General features: G+C 36.3%; 1 protein-coding gene across 2 annotated transcripts; it reads left to right on the forward strand.

Annotated features, from left to right (window-relative positions):
• Positions 1-773: 773 nt before the first annotated feature.
• Positions 774-17,637, forward strand: tie1 (tyrosine kinase with immunoglobulin-like and EGF-like domains 1). 2 transcript variants are annotated; one of them, XM_077198543.1, is made up of 23 exons: positions 774-1,044; positions 2,787-3,080; positions 3,657-3,767; positions 4,252-4,407; positions 4,503-4,634; positions 4,729-4,869; positions 5,680-5,808; positions 5,900-6,045; positions 6,805-6,949; positions 7,037-7,195; positions 7,314-7,451; positions 8,696-8,980; positions 9,151-9,441; positions 9,544-9,734; positions 10,770-10,980; positions 11,068-11,178; positions 11,386-11,576; positions 11,904-12,017; positions 12,224-12,294; positions 15,811-15,851; positions 15,950-16,046; positions 16,154-16,253; positions 16,971-17,637. In XM_077198543.1, exons 1-23 carry the CDS (start codon positions 939-941, stop codon positions 17,040-17,042), a joined length of 3,432 nt encoding a protein of 1,143 aa, XP_077054658.1. In that variant the 5' UTR covers positions 774-938; the 3' UTR covers positions 17,043-17,637. The 2 variants fall into 2 exon arrangements, with proteins under 2 accessions (XP_077054658.1, XP_077054659.1); XM_077198544.1 differs by lacking the exon at positions 8,696-8,980.
• The last annotated feature ends 852 nt before the right edge of the window (positions 17,638-18,489 follow it).

An 18,489-nucleotide genomic window follows, 5' to 3' on the forward strand; every position in this document is an offset into this window, starting at 1 on the left:
TTTTCAAATTTCCTATTCGGCCTATGTTGTCTTAACGGTCCCTCTTTATATTAAGTGGCTTTAAGTACTATGTACTTACATCGAAAAATAAGTACAATGTACTTATTGTGTTCAGGTTGTATTGTAAAACACTTGTGCTGCTATTGAGGAGTGATAAGGCTAGGGTCAGGTGTGTTGGAATAGGTTGGTTAAAGGTTGGGTTAAGGTGTAAGGGAAGCGTCAACTGTGTAATTACAAATGTAATTACATAAATTAATTACAGCTGTAATTACATGTAGGTATTTTCAAAATATAAGTACAATGTAAAAACATGTATGTACACAATTAGTCCATTGTATAAAAAATATTAATTTCAATGTAAGTACATAGTACTTTAAGCCACTTCATATAAAGTGGGACCGTCTTAACAAATTTGCATTTTGTTATTTATTGTCATTTTTAACATTTTTACAGGACATTTTTGTTTACTTTTCTGTCATTTTACTTTTCAGTTGAATGGGTCTTTGGATGGTATTTTTTATGCTTAATAACATAATTTAGGACCAATGTAAATGTTATGCAGGGATATAATTGAAGAATAACCCATGATGCACTGACTTTAGATCAATAGACCCATCGAATATTGTGTAAGTGAAATTCTGTAAAGATATTTACAGTACCTTGACAATCTCTCTCTCTCTCTCTCTCTCTCTCTCTCTCTCTCTCTCTCTCTCTCTCTCTCTCTCTCTCTCTCTCTCACACATCCTCAACGCCTCTTCCTTCCTTTCCCACCCAAAGTATGACTGTGGAGTAGCCAGAAGAGTGAAGTTTTCAGCATGTGAACAGCACAGATTTCCACGCGTAGAGTAAATCAGTGCACGTACTCGTACATTCACAGTGATCTTAGAAATGCGATATAACGTGTGGATACCCCTGTCGAGCTGGAGAATTCCATTGCAATGACAGATCCTGTATTTGGATCATTTTTAACGGATTATCTAAGAGAACACAAAACTCCAGTCATGTTGCATTTAATCTGCCTCTTGTGCCTCGTCGACATCTCTGGTGAGTAGCCTACTGTAGCTGCATGTTTCCTCTCTACAACAAAAAGCCTTATTTCTTATTTTACGTTATCCATGTATTTCTAATCATTACCACGAATGACTATAATAAAATAGTTTCCCTTTAAAATACCATTTAGGCCTACTTTAGGCCTCACTTTTGTAAAGCCATATAATTTAATATCAGATATTTTTCTTATTAATTTAACGATATGATATATGACGAAATGGTCACTAAATCCAAGTTACCAGATAGGCCTAATACTTGTATCTTTAGTAATTTGCTCATCATTGGCAATCTTGGTGATTAGTTTGATAATAAAAAATAATGACAATAATGAAATGGTGGAAAATGGTCATACAAAATTAAATTATATTGAAGTTCTTTCACTTAATGGGCCAGTCTGTTTTGCATAACGATGAAGGTGTATGTAGTTTATAGCTGAAGGAATATATAAGCGTTAGCAGAGAAGTTGTTTCTAAAAATCTGTTTTTGGACTAGCTGAAATTTTTTTGATTGATTGATAGATTGATTGATTGATTGATTGATTGATTGGTATGAGAAGCCCAGGGCTCGTTGTCATACATGCAATATCACAGAAGCTATCTGTAAGGTTATAAGTTCAATTATGGTTTCCAATACTCAGATCAAAAAAACTTTACGGCATAGGGCCTATATTAGAATAATTTTGTTAAATTCTACTCTGACAATACTTCTACTGGAGCCCCTAAAGGGACCTTTGCAAAAAATAAGTTTCTCATGCGCACGAGATAAGATTATCGTAAGTTGGCGAAAGTCTGTATATTTTTATTTTTGCAAAGGTCATTTTAGGGGCTCCATACAACATACTATAAAACACTAAGCTCACAATACAACACACACACGCACACACGCACACACACGCAATAAAACTACACTGACATGGGACAGTTCAACTATTATGGAATTAGATTTAACTGAAAGTTTGAACTATTTTAGGAAGGTAGCTATTAGAAAGAAGGTATTTTTTTATTTAGAAATGTCAGGGAAAGTCACTTTTTTATTGTTGTCACATTTTAAATGTAATAAATGTATACATGAAAATATTATTATTATTATTATTATTGATATTTTTGTATGGTACCTGTGTATGCTTCATTTTGTGGTTCATATTTGGCTTACTGTTTTAATTACTTAAAAGCATAAAATAGGTTGTTTAATGTTCAGATGTAGAAATTGTAGAAACAGCCTAAATATCAGGTCAATTCTTAGCCAATAGCAGTGGGAAAGTTAATTATATATATATATATATATATATATATTATCATTATTATTTTTTTATTTATTTTTATTTTATTTTTTTGTAGCCTAGAATTTAAGGCATGTGCCTTTCAAAAATAAACCTGCCCTGAGAAATATTCTCTAAGTAAATAGTGTGATAACTTGCCCCGGACTCCTGTACATGTTTTCATTATTTCATCTATTTGTGGTGGAATGGTTGCTTCGGATCTTCTTTGTTTCCTCGTATTGTTCTTGTGTTGAGAAGGGCACAGAGTGGCAGAAAGCCATGGGATGTGGATGTTCCACTATATAGTGGCTCCATTGTTGCTGTTATTTTGTGATCCTAATGTAAAGAAACGGTACCGAATAAGTATAATTTTCATACTTAAGTGATGAGAATAGTAACTTTCTAATGATGTTAATTTGATCCCACCAGCAATTGTTTTACAATTGTATTAATCTGTATGAAATGTGTCCTCTACCAGATGCAGTTATGGATCTCACCATGACCTCTAACAGGGCCATATCTGCTCATCATTTCCGCCTCTCCTGCATCTCTGGAGAGCGTGACACAGACGGCATACAACTGAGCATCAAAAAGGACAACAGCATTGTCCTTCGTGCAGATACTCCTAAATTTACTGTGCAGAGGCCACAGACTAAAGAAGTGGTGGCTACTGGATTTACAGGCTTTGACCATAGTGGGATTTTTAACTGTCAATCAAAAAGGGGCTCTGACCAACCTGCCAATGTTACACTTATCAACAACTACAGCAAAGGTATGGTGACCAGAGTAAAACATATTTAACTTAAAGGGATAGTTCACCCAAAAACTAAAAATTATTTCAAAAGAATACACAAAATTATATATATTGAATAATGTTTCAGCTGGTTTTTTTCTTTACAATGAGGTCGAAAACAACATTAAACCCCACTGACTGTATGACATTTTTAAAAACATCTTGTTTGTGTTCTGCAGAAGATAGTAAGTCATACAGGTTTGGAACTATACACAAGGGTGAGTAAATGTAATGTAATGTAAATAAAGGTAAAGTAAATGTTTCTCAGGAGTTCACACATACATATTATCAGATTATCAGAGTAAAGGTTATGCGTATTTGGCGTGCTGTCCGAGGGGAGGGCTCTGAGCTCGGAATTTGGCCCGAACCCAGAGTTGGTTGATTATCTGAATGTGCTCCTCCAGAACTTTGTTAATAAAACATCATAATGTGGGTTAATGACATTTTTGAATGAACTATCCCTTTAAAACCTAAACAGTTTGGCAAAACTAATCAGAATGAAAGAAAGTTTTAAAAAATATGATTAGTATTATTATTATTATTATGTCTTATTAGGTCGTTTTAGTCCTGCAAGGGTCACTCTGACAGCCAGTAAAGGAGACACAGCGCTTCTAATCATGGATGTCATTCAGGAAGAAAGACGAGACATTTCTTGGAAATTCAATGGTCAGTATAGCTTTTATCTTATTCTTTACGATTTCACAAGACACATTTACAAAGAGCAAGCATGCAACATTTTATGCATATTGGTACAGCAAAGGTCAGTATAGCTTTTATCTTATTCTTTACGATTTCACAAGACACATTTACAAAGAGCAAGCATGCAACATTTTATGCATATTGGTACAGCAAATATGTTTTAAATGTTATACACACAAACACACACACACAATATATATATATATATATAGTGTGTGTGTGTGTGTGTGTGTGTGTGTGTGTGTGTGTGTGTGTGTGTGTGTGTGTGTGTGTGTGTGTGTGTGTCTGTGTGTGTGTGTGTTTGTGTGTTTGTGTGTATAACATTTAAAACATATTCTCATCATTTGCTGTACCAATATGCATAAAGTGTATATATATATAGATATAGATATATTGCATATCAGTAAATGGATGAGAAATTTACATGCAATTATATTCTGATTTATTTTAGGTAACTACTATTACATGACTCCGGTTGCTGATGTTCAGAACCGCACTGCAGTTCTGCATCTGGAGAAAGTTGATGAAAACAACGCAGGGATTTACAGTGCCAGCTATGTTGGGGACAGTGCTCTTTATAGTGCCTGGATGCGCCTCATCGTTCGTGGTATCCTAATCAGTATCATATCACCGATTTAGATATATTCAAGACTTTGGATTTTATATCTTATTGCTTGATTTTCTTACCTATGTATTTTTCAGAATGCCCAAAGAACAAATGGGGCTTCGACTGTGACAAGGACTGTCCCGAATGCTTGAATGGAGGCGTGTGCCATGACAAAGATGGAGATTGTGTTTGCCCTCCAGGGTTTATGGGAATGCGCTGTGAGACAGGTAAATGAAAACCATTTCTATGAAACTGATCATTCATGTCTGCAGAGAATGTCTATTTAAGAATTTTTTTGTTGTTGTGATTTTGGGCTTTTAGCCTGTCGTGAAGGAATGTTTGGTCGGAACTGCCAGGAATCCTGTACGTCAGGGAATGGATGCCAGGGCTTGAGTTTCTGTCTCACTGATCCTTACGGCTGTTCTTGTGCCAGTGGCTGGCATGGAGACCGCTGTCGTAAACGTGAGTTTAACATGAGATCCCTTTATATAATAACTGTTCCCTCCATGTATCATCTATACTTTGCAGGAAGGATTCAGTTGTGCATTAAAGTTTAAACAGGTGCTGCTGGAGTCTGCCAGTAAAAATTCACCGTCCATCAAAGTGACCAGGATAAATATTTCATACTGGTCTGTGCATTTGTTATACTATTTGTGGTGTAGTTTCCACATCAGAGTAAAAAAGCGGGTGAGATAAAGTTTAAAAGTCCCCCTTCTATGTAAAGCGCTTTGAGGTCCCAGAAAAAGCGCTATAGAAATGTAACAAATTATTATTATTATTATTATTATTAAAATAACAAATAAAGTCACACTGTAAGATATGAAGTCACACTGTAAAATATAAAATGGCAATTACAGTAAATAAAGTCACAAGAAAGCATTATATCAGATTTATTTATCAGATTGTGTGATAGTCACTTTGTAAAATATAAGAAAAGAAAGTTGCAATTGTGAAAATAGATTTGCAATTAAGATAAATTAATCTGCAACTGTGAAAATAAAGGTGCAATTAAGAGAAGTTACAATGATAACAATATAAAGTGAGATATAAAGTCACAATTATGACAAATGATGTTTCAGTTGTGAGTCTCAATTGCAGAAAAAACAGGCTTCCATACTGTTGGTTACACAAAACATTTCCAAACGCTTACACTTAAACTTCTTGAGGTCAGAGCTCAGGCATTAAAACATGTCTTATTGAATTCTTATAAAATGCATGTTTATTTGATGTAAACAATACTTTACAGACTTGTCAATGCTCTTATTTTCATAGCCTGTCTTGAAGGAATGTATGGCGCTGACTGTCTTTTAATTTGCAACTGCGAGAACAAAGGCAAATGCAATCGATTCAGTGGCTGCCAATGTCCCATAGGCTGGAGAGGGCAATACTGTGAGAAATCAGGTAAGTCTTCAAGACTACTTTTCCATCTACTCCAAAATCTATAGAGTTTGTTCCTCTTGGCGCCGTTTGACTAACCTTATCCCTCTTTCAGATAGTGTTCCAGAGATTTTGGATATGGCCAGTTATCTGGAGGGAAACTTGAACTCCAGCCACAAGATCACATGCTCTGCAACAGGCCATCCGCTGCCTAGCCATATGAGTATCGAGCTACGCAAGCTGGAAAGCACCGTTCTTAAGGTGGAAGAGTCATAAGTATAGGAAGTTTGGTAACTCTTTACTTAAAGGGATAGTTCACCCAAAAATTAACATCTTGTCATTACTTACTCACCCTCAAGCTGCTTCAAACCTGTATGAGTTTCTTTATTCAGTTGAACACAAAAGAAGATATTTTAAAGACATTGACTTACATAGTAGGAAATACTATGGAAGTCAATGGGTCCATCAACTGTCTGGTTACCAACATTCTTTATAATATTTTATTTTGTGTTCAACAGAAAAAAGAAACTCATACAGGTTTGGGACAACATGAGGGTGGGTAAAATTTTCATTTTTGGGTGAACTATTAATTAAAGGCCTTTATGTAAAATGCATTAAGAGTAATTCATTATGTGCATTATAATGCATTATATATTTTTAATAAATAATTGCAACCAAAGTAAAAAATAATAATATTATATACATATATACATATAATAATACAAATAATATGTAGATTCCTTGTTACATCTGAAATTGGTTGTTTGTCATGTGTTTTAATGCACTATATGTTCTAAAGGTGTAACATAATTATTATATTACAAGGCATAATTAATGCATTACAATACTTTTATAATGTATTATATATAAAGGCTTTAAGTAAAGGTTTGCCTGACGGGTAATAAAAAGTTGCATATGATGTTTAAAGAAAGAATGTTTGTAGAGTAAAAAGTTAGACAGTATTGTCGTGTCTATCTTTCTAATCTTTTTGATTGTCTACTGTTTTTACTAATTCCTCAGGCGTCCCACACTAACATGGACTCCATAAAAAGCACGGCTCACTTTGAGATCCCACGGCTGTCTGTAGAGCATAGTGGTTTGTGGGAATGTCGAGTCTCCACCAATGGTGGCCAGGATTCTTTCAAGTTTACCTTAACTGTGAAAGGTGAGATTCATTATAGAAATCGGTTTGTTCTAGTGATGTTCTCTCGATACCTGAAGACCCTTAAATTTGCACTTTGTTGTGAATTAGAGCCACCCTACCCAACCACAGCTCCTATACTGCTGTCGAGAAGTAGCAAACAACTGGTTGTAAACCCAGTGGACACTTACATGGGTGACGGTCCCATTATTTCCATTAAACTGCTTTACAAACCAGTGGATACAGAAGACTCCTGGTCCTCCATCATAGGTGAGGAATAAATGACTTCTGTTTTTAGGAATTCCTACATTAGGTTCATTCTCATGTAGAATCATATCAATGTACAAGTCATAGACATACAGTATAATCAAATTTTTTTTTTACTAAGTGTATGGCAATGATCAAATCACATTACCGAACCTGAAGCCCTCAACCAGATACCATGTGCGTGTACAACTCACTCGTCCAGGAAACGGTGGAGAGGGTCCTTTGGGTCCAGCGGCAATCATGGAGACTGACTGTCCAGGTGAGAATCAATCAAACTAGAACTAAAAATGACTTGGTTGTAGGGAAAGATGGGGGAAATGCCCCCCTTAATAACATATTTACAGATGATTTTCAGCTTAGCATGTAAAGGATGACGATGTAGAGGACCACTATTAGAGTAAGATGGCCCCCTACCTGTGGCACACAATAAAAACCTCCAGTAAACCTATCCCAACTATACATGTAAAAAACATCTAATATATATAAAATACATGATAAATATAAATGTAATGAATGGAATTATAATAATTATTAAATAAAATAATAAAAAATATCAAAAATGCCACTTCTTAGTGGGACATCTTACCCCAGAGGTAATGATCTCATTGTAATCATATTAATATACTATCACAATCATATTATTTATTTCTATACTATATATTAATATTTTGAATCAGCTTTTATTTTAAGTTAACATTTTAGTTATCAGCTTTTATTTTTAGTTAAAATATTAGTAATTTTGTTATGTGCTTTGTCATTTTTATTATTATTTTTTAAAATATGTTTCTATATAGCTTTAATTCATTTTTATTTCAGTTTTACTGTAGTTTTTGTACATTAACTTAAAACATATTTCAGTAAGATGCCAAGGCAACATTTCTTATTTTATTCTATTCAGCTTTTATTTTAATTTCCAAAAACAATTTTCAATGGCTTTAGTTAACGATAACAATACCGAGTCTAATTTGAACAAATATTGGGCTTATTTTTTAGGTGAAAAAGTTATTGTACAAATTCATCAAATTAATTTCTGCGTCCACAAGTCCCCCATTAACAAACGGCCATCTAATATCTAACATAAAATAAGATAATGATCACTATTATTTAATGAAAACAATTAGATCATTTCAAATCAAAACTGTTCAGACAGAATAAATAGATGTTCTGATAAAAATTTCTAAACATTATATGAATGTGTTCAGATGCGATTAAATAACATCTATGGTCAAGAGAATGAATAAAGGTAGGAGCATCTTCCCCCGTCTTACCCTATAATGAGAAGAACAGTGGGATTCTTTGGGGAGAAGATGGAGTTTTGGATGATGTTGACATGGATGTGTCAAAATCTGGAGAAACGGACTGGAAACAGGTCTTTAGATAAACAATATCTTGACTGTTGATTATCAGTCTATTTTGACTGAAGCACTGACTTTGAGAGCAGTGTAGTTTTTACGTATTTCAGCTGCGGCACACAGCTTCTGATTGCGTATTCTGTGTCGCTAGAGCCCACGGCCAGGCCGGAGATTGATTCCAACTCATTGGAGGGCCGTAATGCCACCATCAGGTGGTCCCTGATTGGCAGGTACCACAAGGCCACTGGCTTTTTAGTGCGGCTCTACGGACCACGCGGAGAGAAGCTGTGGGAGGAAACCACCTTGCTTAATGTGCTTTCCATCAAGCTCTACAATCTGGAGTACCACAGGGACTACCAAGTGATCGTCCGGCTGGTAAACTGCGGCAGCCATGGGCCCCCTTCAAAGCCACACCATATTCACATCTATAAGCAGGGTAACAGAAATCTTGCATGACCCCAAGTAGGCGCAAGTAGATGACTGACTATAGAATATGACATTAATATTAGACACTAGATAGGGTGTGGTAGAAAGGAACAAACTCATAAGTGGGTCATAGTGTGAAATTAAATTGAGAAGGCAAAATTGTGTATGATCTCTTTCCAGGCCCTTCTTCCCCACGGAACGTTCATGCAGATGCCCTGTCCATCAATGCAGTTAGACTTCGCTGGCAGCCCCCCGAGGACCCCAATGGAGGCATAGTGAAATACAGCATTGAGTACCAGCCAGTGGGCCAGGGCAGTTTGCACCCTTGGGTGGACACAGACGATGGCAACAAAACCACGAAGGATGTGACCTCCCTCAATGGGAGCACGTTGTACCAGTTTAGGGTGAGGGCTTTCTCCAAGGCGCCAGGGGAGTGGAGCAAGTTCGTACAAGCCAGGACACGTGAAGACAGTAAGAGACCAGAAAGAATGAATGGTAGAAAGCCTACTGTAAATCCTCTCCTAAAATGTTCTCTCTCATAAAAAGGCACCTACCTTATTTCATATCATTCAGGATTCTCCAGCTTTATTCCAACCACTCAACATGTTGGGCGACCAATGGCTGAGGATCATCAGCTTCTTTGGGCTGTGGTTGGGTCAGTGGGTGTAACCTGTGTGACCATTCTTCTGGCCCTCCTGGCTCTCTTCTGCGTTCGGAAATCTGTCCTTAAACGAAGACGGACATTCACCTATCAGTCTGGATCAGTGAGTTAACACTTTATTTTATTATTATGTACTTTATTTTTTTTACTCTTATGCTTGTTGTGTATGTACAATGGCAGCAACATATTTTTAACAACCTATGGATGTTGAAATCTGTGTTGACAAACTTAATGCTTCATCACCGTGGGATAGACATGACATGAGAAGAATTCTTTTTTAAATAGTACTTTTATTTAGAGAGGATGCATTAAATTGAGCAAAAGAGACAGTTAAGACTTTTACATTGTTAAAAAAAAACTATTTCTAATAAGTGCTGTTCTTTTGAACTTTCTATTTAATGTATCACAGTTTCCACAAAAAAGAAAAATGTATCATGGTTTCCATAAAAATATTAAGCAGTAAGAACCCCACCCCTCAGAAAGCAATCACGAACAGACGGAGAGAAACGTGATTTAAATTGCCCACTGATGCCCTAGCTATGGTTCTGCATATATATACATATGCAATATATTCAAATCATATTTGTATTTCAACACTAATGTATATATTCATAAATTTCATGTAAAATAGTTCTTGTCTTGTACTGCTCGAAGGTTGTGGATCCAAACGCAGTATTTATTGAAAGTCCAAAAACAGGCAAAGGTCATAAACACAGGCAGACAATCCAAAACACACAACAGGGTAGAAGGCACGGGTAAACAGGATAATCCACAAAAAAACAGGCAGATGATCAAAACAAAGGAAACAGAAAACCAGATAGAGCGCTCAGAATTGCTGTGTTGACAAATACAAGACTTCACAATGAATGACTGAGTAGACCAGGCTTATATAGGCAGAGATAATGAGCTAATGAGACACAGCTGAATGCAATTACACATGATGAGTCTACTCTAGACAGTGAGTTTGTGAGGGAATAAGAATAGTCTGTGATGGAGGGCCCCCTGGTGGCTCTCAAGGGCACTCCAGCTGGTGAGAATTAGTTATATTTACTGACCTTAAGTGGATTTGACTATAATAAGTACTATAACAATAATAAGCACAAAAAAAATGTTTAAATGTCAACACATGCAATTTCAGGGAGAAGAGACTATCCTACAGTTCAACTCAGGGACTCTCACACTGACCCGACGACCAAAGCCTTCCCCAGAGCCCCTCACCTATCCCATATTGGATTGGGAGGACATTAAGTTTGAGGATGTCATTGGAGAAGGGAACTTTGGTCAGGTCATCAAGGCCATGGTCAAAAAAGACGGCGTAAAAATGAGTGCCGCTATTAAAATGCTCAAGGGTAAGACAACAAGCCGACACAGCATTGTTAGACACGGTCGGTTTTTACATGATTGTGATCTTGTGTGTCCATTTTGTGCACCTGCAGAATTCGCCTCAGAGAATGACCATCGAGACTTTGCCGGTGAACTAGAAGTGCTGTGTAAATTGGGACAGCATCAAAACATAATCAATCTCATTGGTGCCTGTGAGAACAGAGGTGAGTACACCACCTACTGGTATTACATAGACTTATGGTCAGATAATAAAAATGTATCTCACAGAGTTGAATTTAGAAATTCAAAGGAGCGTTTGACACAGTAATGTTAATAAGACTTCATATCACTTTTGTCAAAGTGCGTCATTGGATGCCATATGTATATATTTTCCTCTAGTGCAGACATGTGACAGCTTCTGTTATCCACAGGTTACCTTTACATTGCTATTGAATATGCAGCTTATGGGAATCTTTTAGACTTCCTAAGGAAGAGTCGTGTCCTAGAGACCGATCCTGCCTTTGCCAAGGAGCACGGAACTGCCTCCACACTCACCTCCCAGCAGCTCTTGCAGTTTGCTGCTGATGTAGCAACTGGCATGCATTACCTTAGTGACAAACAGGTATAAAAAGAGGTGTATATTTAAGAACACATATGTAATGGGCAAAATTAATTGACACACTGGCCAAGTGTCATATTTATTGCCCACAATGTTGCAGTTTGTTTATTTAACATTTTTTAATTGAAATAATTTAGTGCATTTTTATTAATAATAAGTAGTTTTTTTATTTAATTATAAACTACATAAATACATATAAATTACATATTTTAAAATGTATCTTTCAATTTAATGTGGCCAATATCGATTTTATGCTTTTTTTCTTCTTTTTTTGTTGTTATACAGTATGTCCTAATTCTGTGCCTGGTTATCTTGTTTGTGTGTAAACAGTTCATCCACAGAGATTTGGCTGCCAGAAATGTACTTGTGGGAGAAAGCCTAGTTGCGAAAATCGCAGATTTTGGCCTCTCACGTGGTGAGGAGGTTTATGTCAAAAAGACCATGGTGAGGACTATGTCTATGAGATGATATTAGATGATAAAACTCATTGGTCCTTCCTTACTCAGCGCATTGTTTTGAGTGCATCAAATCAGTTATCAATCAGGTTCACTCTTAAATAGTGTTCTGGTGGACTTACATATAAAATAATTTGACTGAAATGCAAAAATTACTCATGACACTGGTTAAAAGTTGCTCCTTCTTTGTCTCAGGGAAGACTGCCTGTGCGATGGATGGCCATCGAGTCACTAAACTACAGTGTCTACACTACAAAGAGTGATGTGTAAGTGCAATGAATAATTTGTGTGGTTTTTGCTGAGATAAACATCGTTATGAACATCTCATGCCTTATTATCTGACTTTTAAATGTCAGTGTTTGACCGTTTAATTTCTACTTAAAGAAAATGTGAGACAAAGTAATTCATTGTCTATTAAATATTTAAAACACCAAATGATATGCTAATATTTCAATCCAAATTAACATGCCTTGATCCTCCTCAATTTGTAATGGGCAACTGATAAATAAGCAGGAAGGAACTGATAACAAACCAGGAAGCTCAAATTTAGAGTTGCATGCCCCACAAGACCACAGTGCCTCTATCAAAACGACCTATTTTTACCCACTTGAGAACATTGTGCACCGAACATTTCGAAAACAACATGACATACAAGCTTAGTTTTCTCCAGTAGATCAGTTATTGATTTCCCAGAAAGCCTGGAGTTTAATTGCATAGACCAGTGGTTCCCAAACTGGGTTACGTGAAAATGAGTTTTTCCGTTCACTTAATTCTACCCCACCTTAAAATAACATTACAACTGCATTTATTTTAAACCGTGTAAAAAAAAGGAAAATGGAGGTGCCATAAAACATAAAATACATGACATCCAATCAAATTACCTCATCTTTTGTGGTCAAAACTGACTGCATCCACACAAGCAGCATGCAAATCATGTGTGCAGAGTATGCTGCCTAGAGCTTAGATTCTTTGCCCGAGCCCGACCCGACCCGCGGGCCGGGCCGGGCCGATATTTCCCGCCACTATGCTCGGGTCGGATCGGGCCCGTGATCAAACACGTCACGTGTCACGCGCAGCGTCTCCTCCACTCGCACGCTGTGCTGTATTGTGTAGCTTAAGTGCAACATGGAGCTTGAAGAAGTAAAGAAAAAAATTAAAACAGGAGAATTAACTTTGAGCAAGTATGAAGGAAAGTCGGAGGTATGGAAATATTTTAAACTCGTGGGCAGTGACAACATATGTGTTGGCTTTGAGTCCAAGTGCGGCGCGCTGCTAGAGAGTCTGTACGTGTTGTAGCCATTAAATAAGGGCATTTAGTTTCATATTTATTAAAATATTATAATGTTATTTTTTTCCATCTACGTTGATTATGAAAGTGAACAGAGTAGATAGGAGGATGCGCAATAGCAGGAGACATGGAGTGGTTCAGGCATGATTTTGACCACTTCATTATGTTTTGTTTTGTAGAAAGCCTTTCTTTAAAGTGAATTTCGTTTTGTATAAATTGTATCTTAATTTTAATACATTTTTCATCAACCAATTGCCTGAAGAAGAAGAAGCATTAATAAGAAGCAAATATAGCAGGCAATATTCATGACATGGAGGCGCCGGCTAGCCATGTTCACCATAGCACGTGAACTGGAGCATCTCATCATAAAATTAAATCAATTCTCGGCACGCTTGTCACCGAATTTACTAGTTCAATTTAATAAAATTAAAACTATCATTGTGATAATTAAAATAATTGAATATAAAATATTAAGTGGCCAATTTTTGCACATTTATTAATAGTATATATATATATATATATATATATATATATATATATATATATATATATATATATTGCGCAGCTCCCCACTGTCAATGGTCTAGCACCCATTCAGCACCTGCGTTAAATGATCTGTCGTCGCCCCTGGTTATAACGGCCCACATATTAAAAATGGTTGGGTTTAAATCGGGCTCGGGCTCATAATTACAGTTAATGTGTCGGGCCAGGCCGGGCTCGGACACAACGGGCTCGGGTCGGGTCGGGCTTGATTTTTTTGGGCCCGATCTAAGCTCTAATGCTGCCTAATCCCTGGTTTATACTCGCCGAGTCCGCACTACCGCAAAGGTGTGAACAAATATACACACAAACTGTGCATAGAGATCGATTTAAGACTCAAACTTTATTCGATACAGAAACATACCTTTTGTGAGATCTTGTTTTTAACGTTAATAATATAAGAACAAGAAAGCATTTCCCCCGAATATCCACATGATTGCAAATGTGACATCGATTTTATACAACAGTTACAACAAACGAAAAGATAACATTAAGTGACTAAATGCTGCCCTTGGTTGATGCATTCCCAGGTAGGAAGGCATCAAGGCATGTCTGAATTCACTTCCTGTCTCCTAAGATACCTTCATCTGATGAATTTTTGAAGCCAGCACAGATGCATGGCGTGCATTTGATATACCACAATCCTATGCTTTCCATTCTGAGACAGTTGAGCTAAGAAAAATAAAGATTGTGTCTGAAAGAGCCGGTTGATGGTCACTTTTTGTGTAAATGTTTTGACTGTTTTTCACTTCTCATGTCATTTCTAGCGAGAAATTACTATTGTATTAAAAAAAATATTCGTTTAGTTATCATCGAACTCACTCTATTTTGCTATAGATCATTAAACCGCTAAGCTATAAAAACAGCCATAAATACAGCCACTTGCTTCGATACTGAATGAATGAATGACTTAATGACTCACTTATTAATACAGTGGTTTACCTCCACCTACTGGCGGTTTTAGTTTGATATTTAAAAGTATCACTTAGTTTTTACCATTATTTCATATTTCTCTGTTGAACTTTTTCATTTAAAACATTATCTCAAAACACTATTTATGCCATTCTAATTGCATTAATGCCAGTTAAATATTGTCCCTGAATGGAAAAAGTATGACTTCAGTCTAAGTGGAAGATAGGGGCTAATAAGAAGGATGTTAAATGACTCACTATAAAAAAGTTTGGGAACCAAGCGTTAGCTTTAACATACAGTAATTGACAGTAGAGGAATGAATGGGCTTCCTTACTCTGCTGAAAATTCAGCTTTGTCATTATCTTTATAAATATACTGTCACGTGTGGTAGCAAGCCAACACGAAGAATACCAGAATTCATTCTAAATCATCTTTTTAATCCAACAACAGAAATACGTAGGAGAATTTCAGGCGAAACATAAAACACTTGCACAGGTAACGTTAACAAAACACAGACAAAGAACAGAGCAAAACAGGAGGTACTTATACACAGAGATAACAAGGGAACTAATTAGAAGACAGGTGAATGTAATAATTAACTAATGAGAAACCAAGTAAACTAACAAGGGTGATGAGAATGCAACACTGAAAGGATATACAGGAAACCAAATCACATGAATAAAAACACAATAAAAATAAACATGACACGGACATATACATTTAAATAAATAAAAAAATATATATATTAAAATGCATTTTATCAAATAAATGCAGCTTTGATGAGGATAAGAGACATCTTTCAAAAACATTAATTCAAAATCGTACAAACCCCAAGCTTTTGAACGGTAGTGTAGATCAGGTTTCCTTATTTGTCCTTGTGTTTTTCTGAGCTATTTTTAATCATTTGTATGTAAATGTGCTAAACAGATGTTAGCCTTTGCACTGAGTCTCTCACCATGAGCACCATTTCTTTTAATAATATTGTAGCTTCTTCTTTAATCTTTATTATCCTTTCATTTCAATATCTGTCTTGGGCTTTCAGGTGGTCTTTTGGAGTTCTTCTGTGGGAAATTGTAAGTTTAGGTAAGTTCGCTCATTTAGTTTTAATGAATTGTCTACTGCCTCAATGCATTGTAAAGATGTTTCAGCGTGATGAAGGCTATGAATCTGTTCTCCTCAAGGTGGGACTCCATACTGTGGGATGACCTGTGCTGAGCTCTATGAGAAGCTTCCTCAGGGCTACAGAATGGAGCAGCCCAGGAACTGTGATGATGAAGTGTAAGTACAGACGTTCATGTATTCTAGTAACCACTTTCCATAATGATCAACTGTAGTTGTATTAATAATTGTAATTATAATCCCCTGTATAATAATTATCCATACAGGTATGAACTTATGAGGCAGTGCTGGCGGGATAGACCCTATGAGCGACCACCATTTTCACAAATATCTGTTCAGCTCAATCGGATGCAAGAGGCTAGGAAGGTAAGGAAAATCAGGCTGATGCTTGCATTTGTAATTTGTAAACTCTGTTATGTTATCTTGCGTTCGGATGCCTGGTGTTTGGGTAAACAATCATGTGAGACAGTTCTGGGAGGTCATTATGCCAAATCATTCTGATGACAGATTTTGGCTCAGGCATCTCAAAATCATCAAACCAACATTTGAGATACTGTGCAATGAAACATTTTACACTGGTTAGTCCAGTTATCCAATCACAACCACTGCTGAGGCAAAGTCATGTGAGTTTTTTGTTGCACATTGAGGAATCGATTGGATTAAAATTTTTTTTTTTTTACATTTAAATTATAAATATGTGGATGGAAGCATAGCTAGTGTCACATGAACCTTCAGAAATCATTCTAAAATGCTGATTTGGTGCTCAAGAAACACTTTATTATTATCAATGTTGAAAACGACTTGCTATTTATTTGTGGAAACCGTGACACTTTTTTCAGGATATTTTGATGAAAAGAAAGTTCAAAATAACAGCATTTATTTAAAATAGAAATCTGTTGTAACATTATAAATGCGTACTAACACCGTTGATCAATTTAAGAAAAAAAAAAACTAATTCTGACCACAAAGTTTTAAACAGTGGTTTATATTTCATGTCAATAGCACAAATATGAGCAATAATTCAGGTCCAGTTGTATCTGCATATAGCCATCAACAGACCTCTAACTCTTGTCTTTCATCCAGGCCTATGTCAACATGGCTCTATTTGAGAACTTCACTTATGCTGGAATAGATGCTACAGCCGAAGAGGCCTGACTACCAGCCCCCCCAGACCCAAGAAGGGTTCACCGCCCAAGGGAGGCTCATCACAGTAGGGCTTTGCGTTACTGTCACTCCCCTGTGGCCAGGTTCCATCAGTCAAACAGACACTCCACCAAGACCACATGGCTATAGAGAACAGACTGTGAAAGGACACTCTTAGGAGCTGTGACTCTAGGATTCATATCTCAGGACATGTTGGCCTTGGATTACTCAAGAGGAAGTGGAACCTACAATATAAGCTACGGATGTAGCACGCTGGGTCTGTGGGGATCTGGACCATGCATTGAACTCTTTTTCCATCATTTTATTGTGAAGTTGTTGGAATGGACATACATCAACTGGTCAAAAGCACCAGTATATTTCAGTGTAGCACTTGAGAAAGCGATGTAACTCATTTGGTCACTTTGATTGAGTTCTCTACATAATGTTTATGTTGTTTATCAGACCGTAGAAAGCTCTTTTTAATATGTTTTTTTTTTACGTATGTATAACATTCTATATCCATCCTATAACCATTTAATGAATGTTAGAGAATGTTTACTTTGATAAATAAAGCATCATTGTGGTGACAGGACTCATCACAGAGGCATTTGGAGACAACTGTAGACACTCCACTGATAGGAACAGAAACTACTTTTTCTTTCACTCTTTTCAAGTAGTGGGGTTGAGGTCAGGCCCCTCTTTCCCTGCTGCAGCTTGCTGATCTGTCAAGGGTATTTCCTCCTATTCTGCCACAGCCCCAAGATCTGTCAGTCAGGGTACGGCAACTCAGTTTCCTTCAACTCACACACACAAAACGAGAAAAAAAACGTCCCTCCTTAAACTTCACAGTCAAGTATTGCATTCAATAGTAATCTATCTACTTAATTAACTAATCGGTTTTAGTGGTCAACCGACTTTTAGTATGGCACACATGCCTATACATTTTGCATAGTTTTTTTTTTTACTTCTGATTCCCACCAAAACTGCCCTTGGTATATAAATGAAAAATACAATATTTAATCCAAAGGCATCAGTACATGTTCACAACTTAAAAAAAAAATATTTTCATTATTGCACTTCTCATGAAAGACAGTATCAAAAAAGGGAACTCAAGATTATATTTTTTAAGAGGCCTGATATCTCATGCCTAGGGTGTTAAATATATAAAGTGTGACCTCTTCAATTAGTCTGTATCCTTCTACACATTTTATAATAATATAACATAATCATTTACAATTTACATTCATTTACAATATTTACAATAAAAATATAATATATAAATTAATATAACATTTTTACATTTAAAATAAAGAAGGAAAAATAATTAGTAATTTATGTTGATATAATTCAATGAAACTTAATATAAAAACATTAAGATGGCTTGGGTAAATATCTGCGTGTGAAAGAGGCACTTTGTCAGTCCGGGTGCCTGCCTCAATCCTCAGTCCAACCACTTCCT

The sequence above is a fragment of the Siphateles boraxobius genome, unplaced genomic scaffold (assembly GCF_051911475.1).
Source record: "Siphateles boraxobius isolate OS27281-9 unplaced genomic scaffold, OSU_SipBor_1 41, whole genome shotgun sequence".
NCBI lineage: Eukaryota > Metazoa > Chordata > Actinopteri > Cypriniformes > Leuciscidae > Siphateles > Siphateles boraxobius.

Bases quoted from the DNA above. Each gene is read 5' to 3' on its own strand.
- tie1 (XM_077198543.1), top strand. From the start codon at position 939: ATGACAGATCCTGTATTTGGATCATTTTTAACGGATTATCTAAGAGAA. The intron at 1,045-2,786 runs GTGAGTAGCCTA...GTCCTCTACCAG, and splicing joins GTGCCTCGTCGACATCTCTG to ATGCAGTTATGGATCTCACC. The intron at 12,295-15,810 runs GTAAGTGCAATG...TTGGGCTTTCAG, and splicing joins TACACTACAAAGAGTGATGT to GTGGTCTTTTGGAGTTCTTC.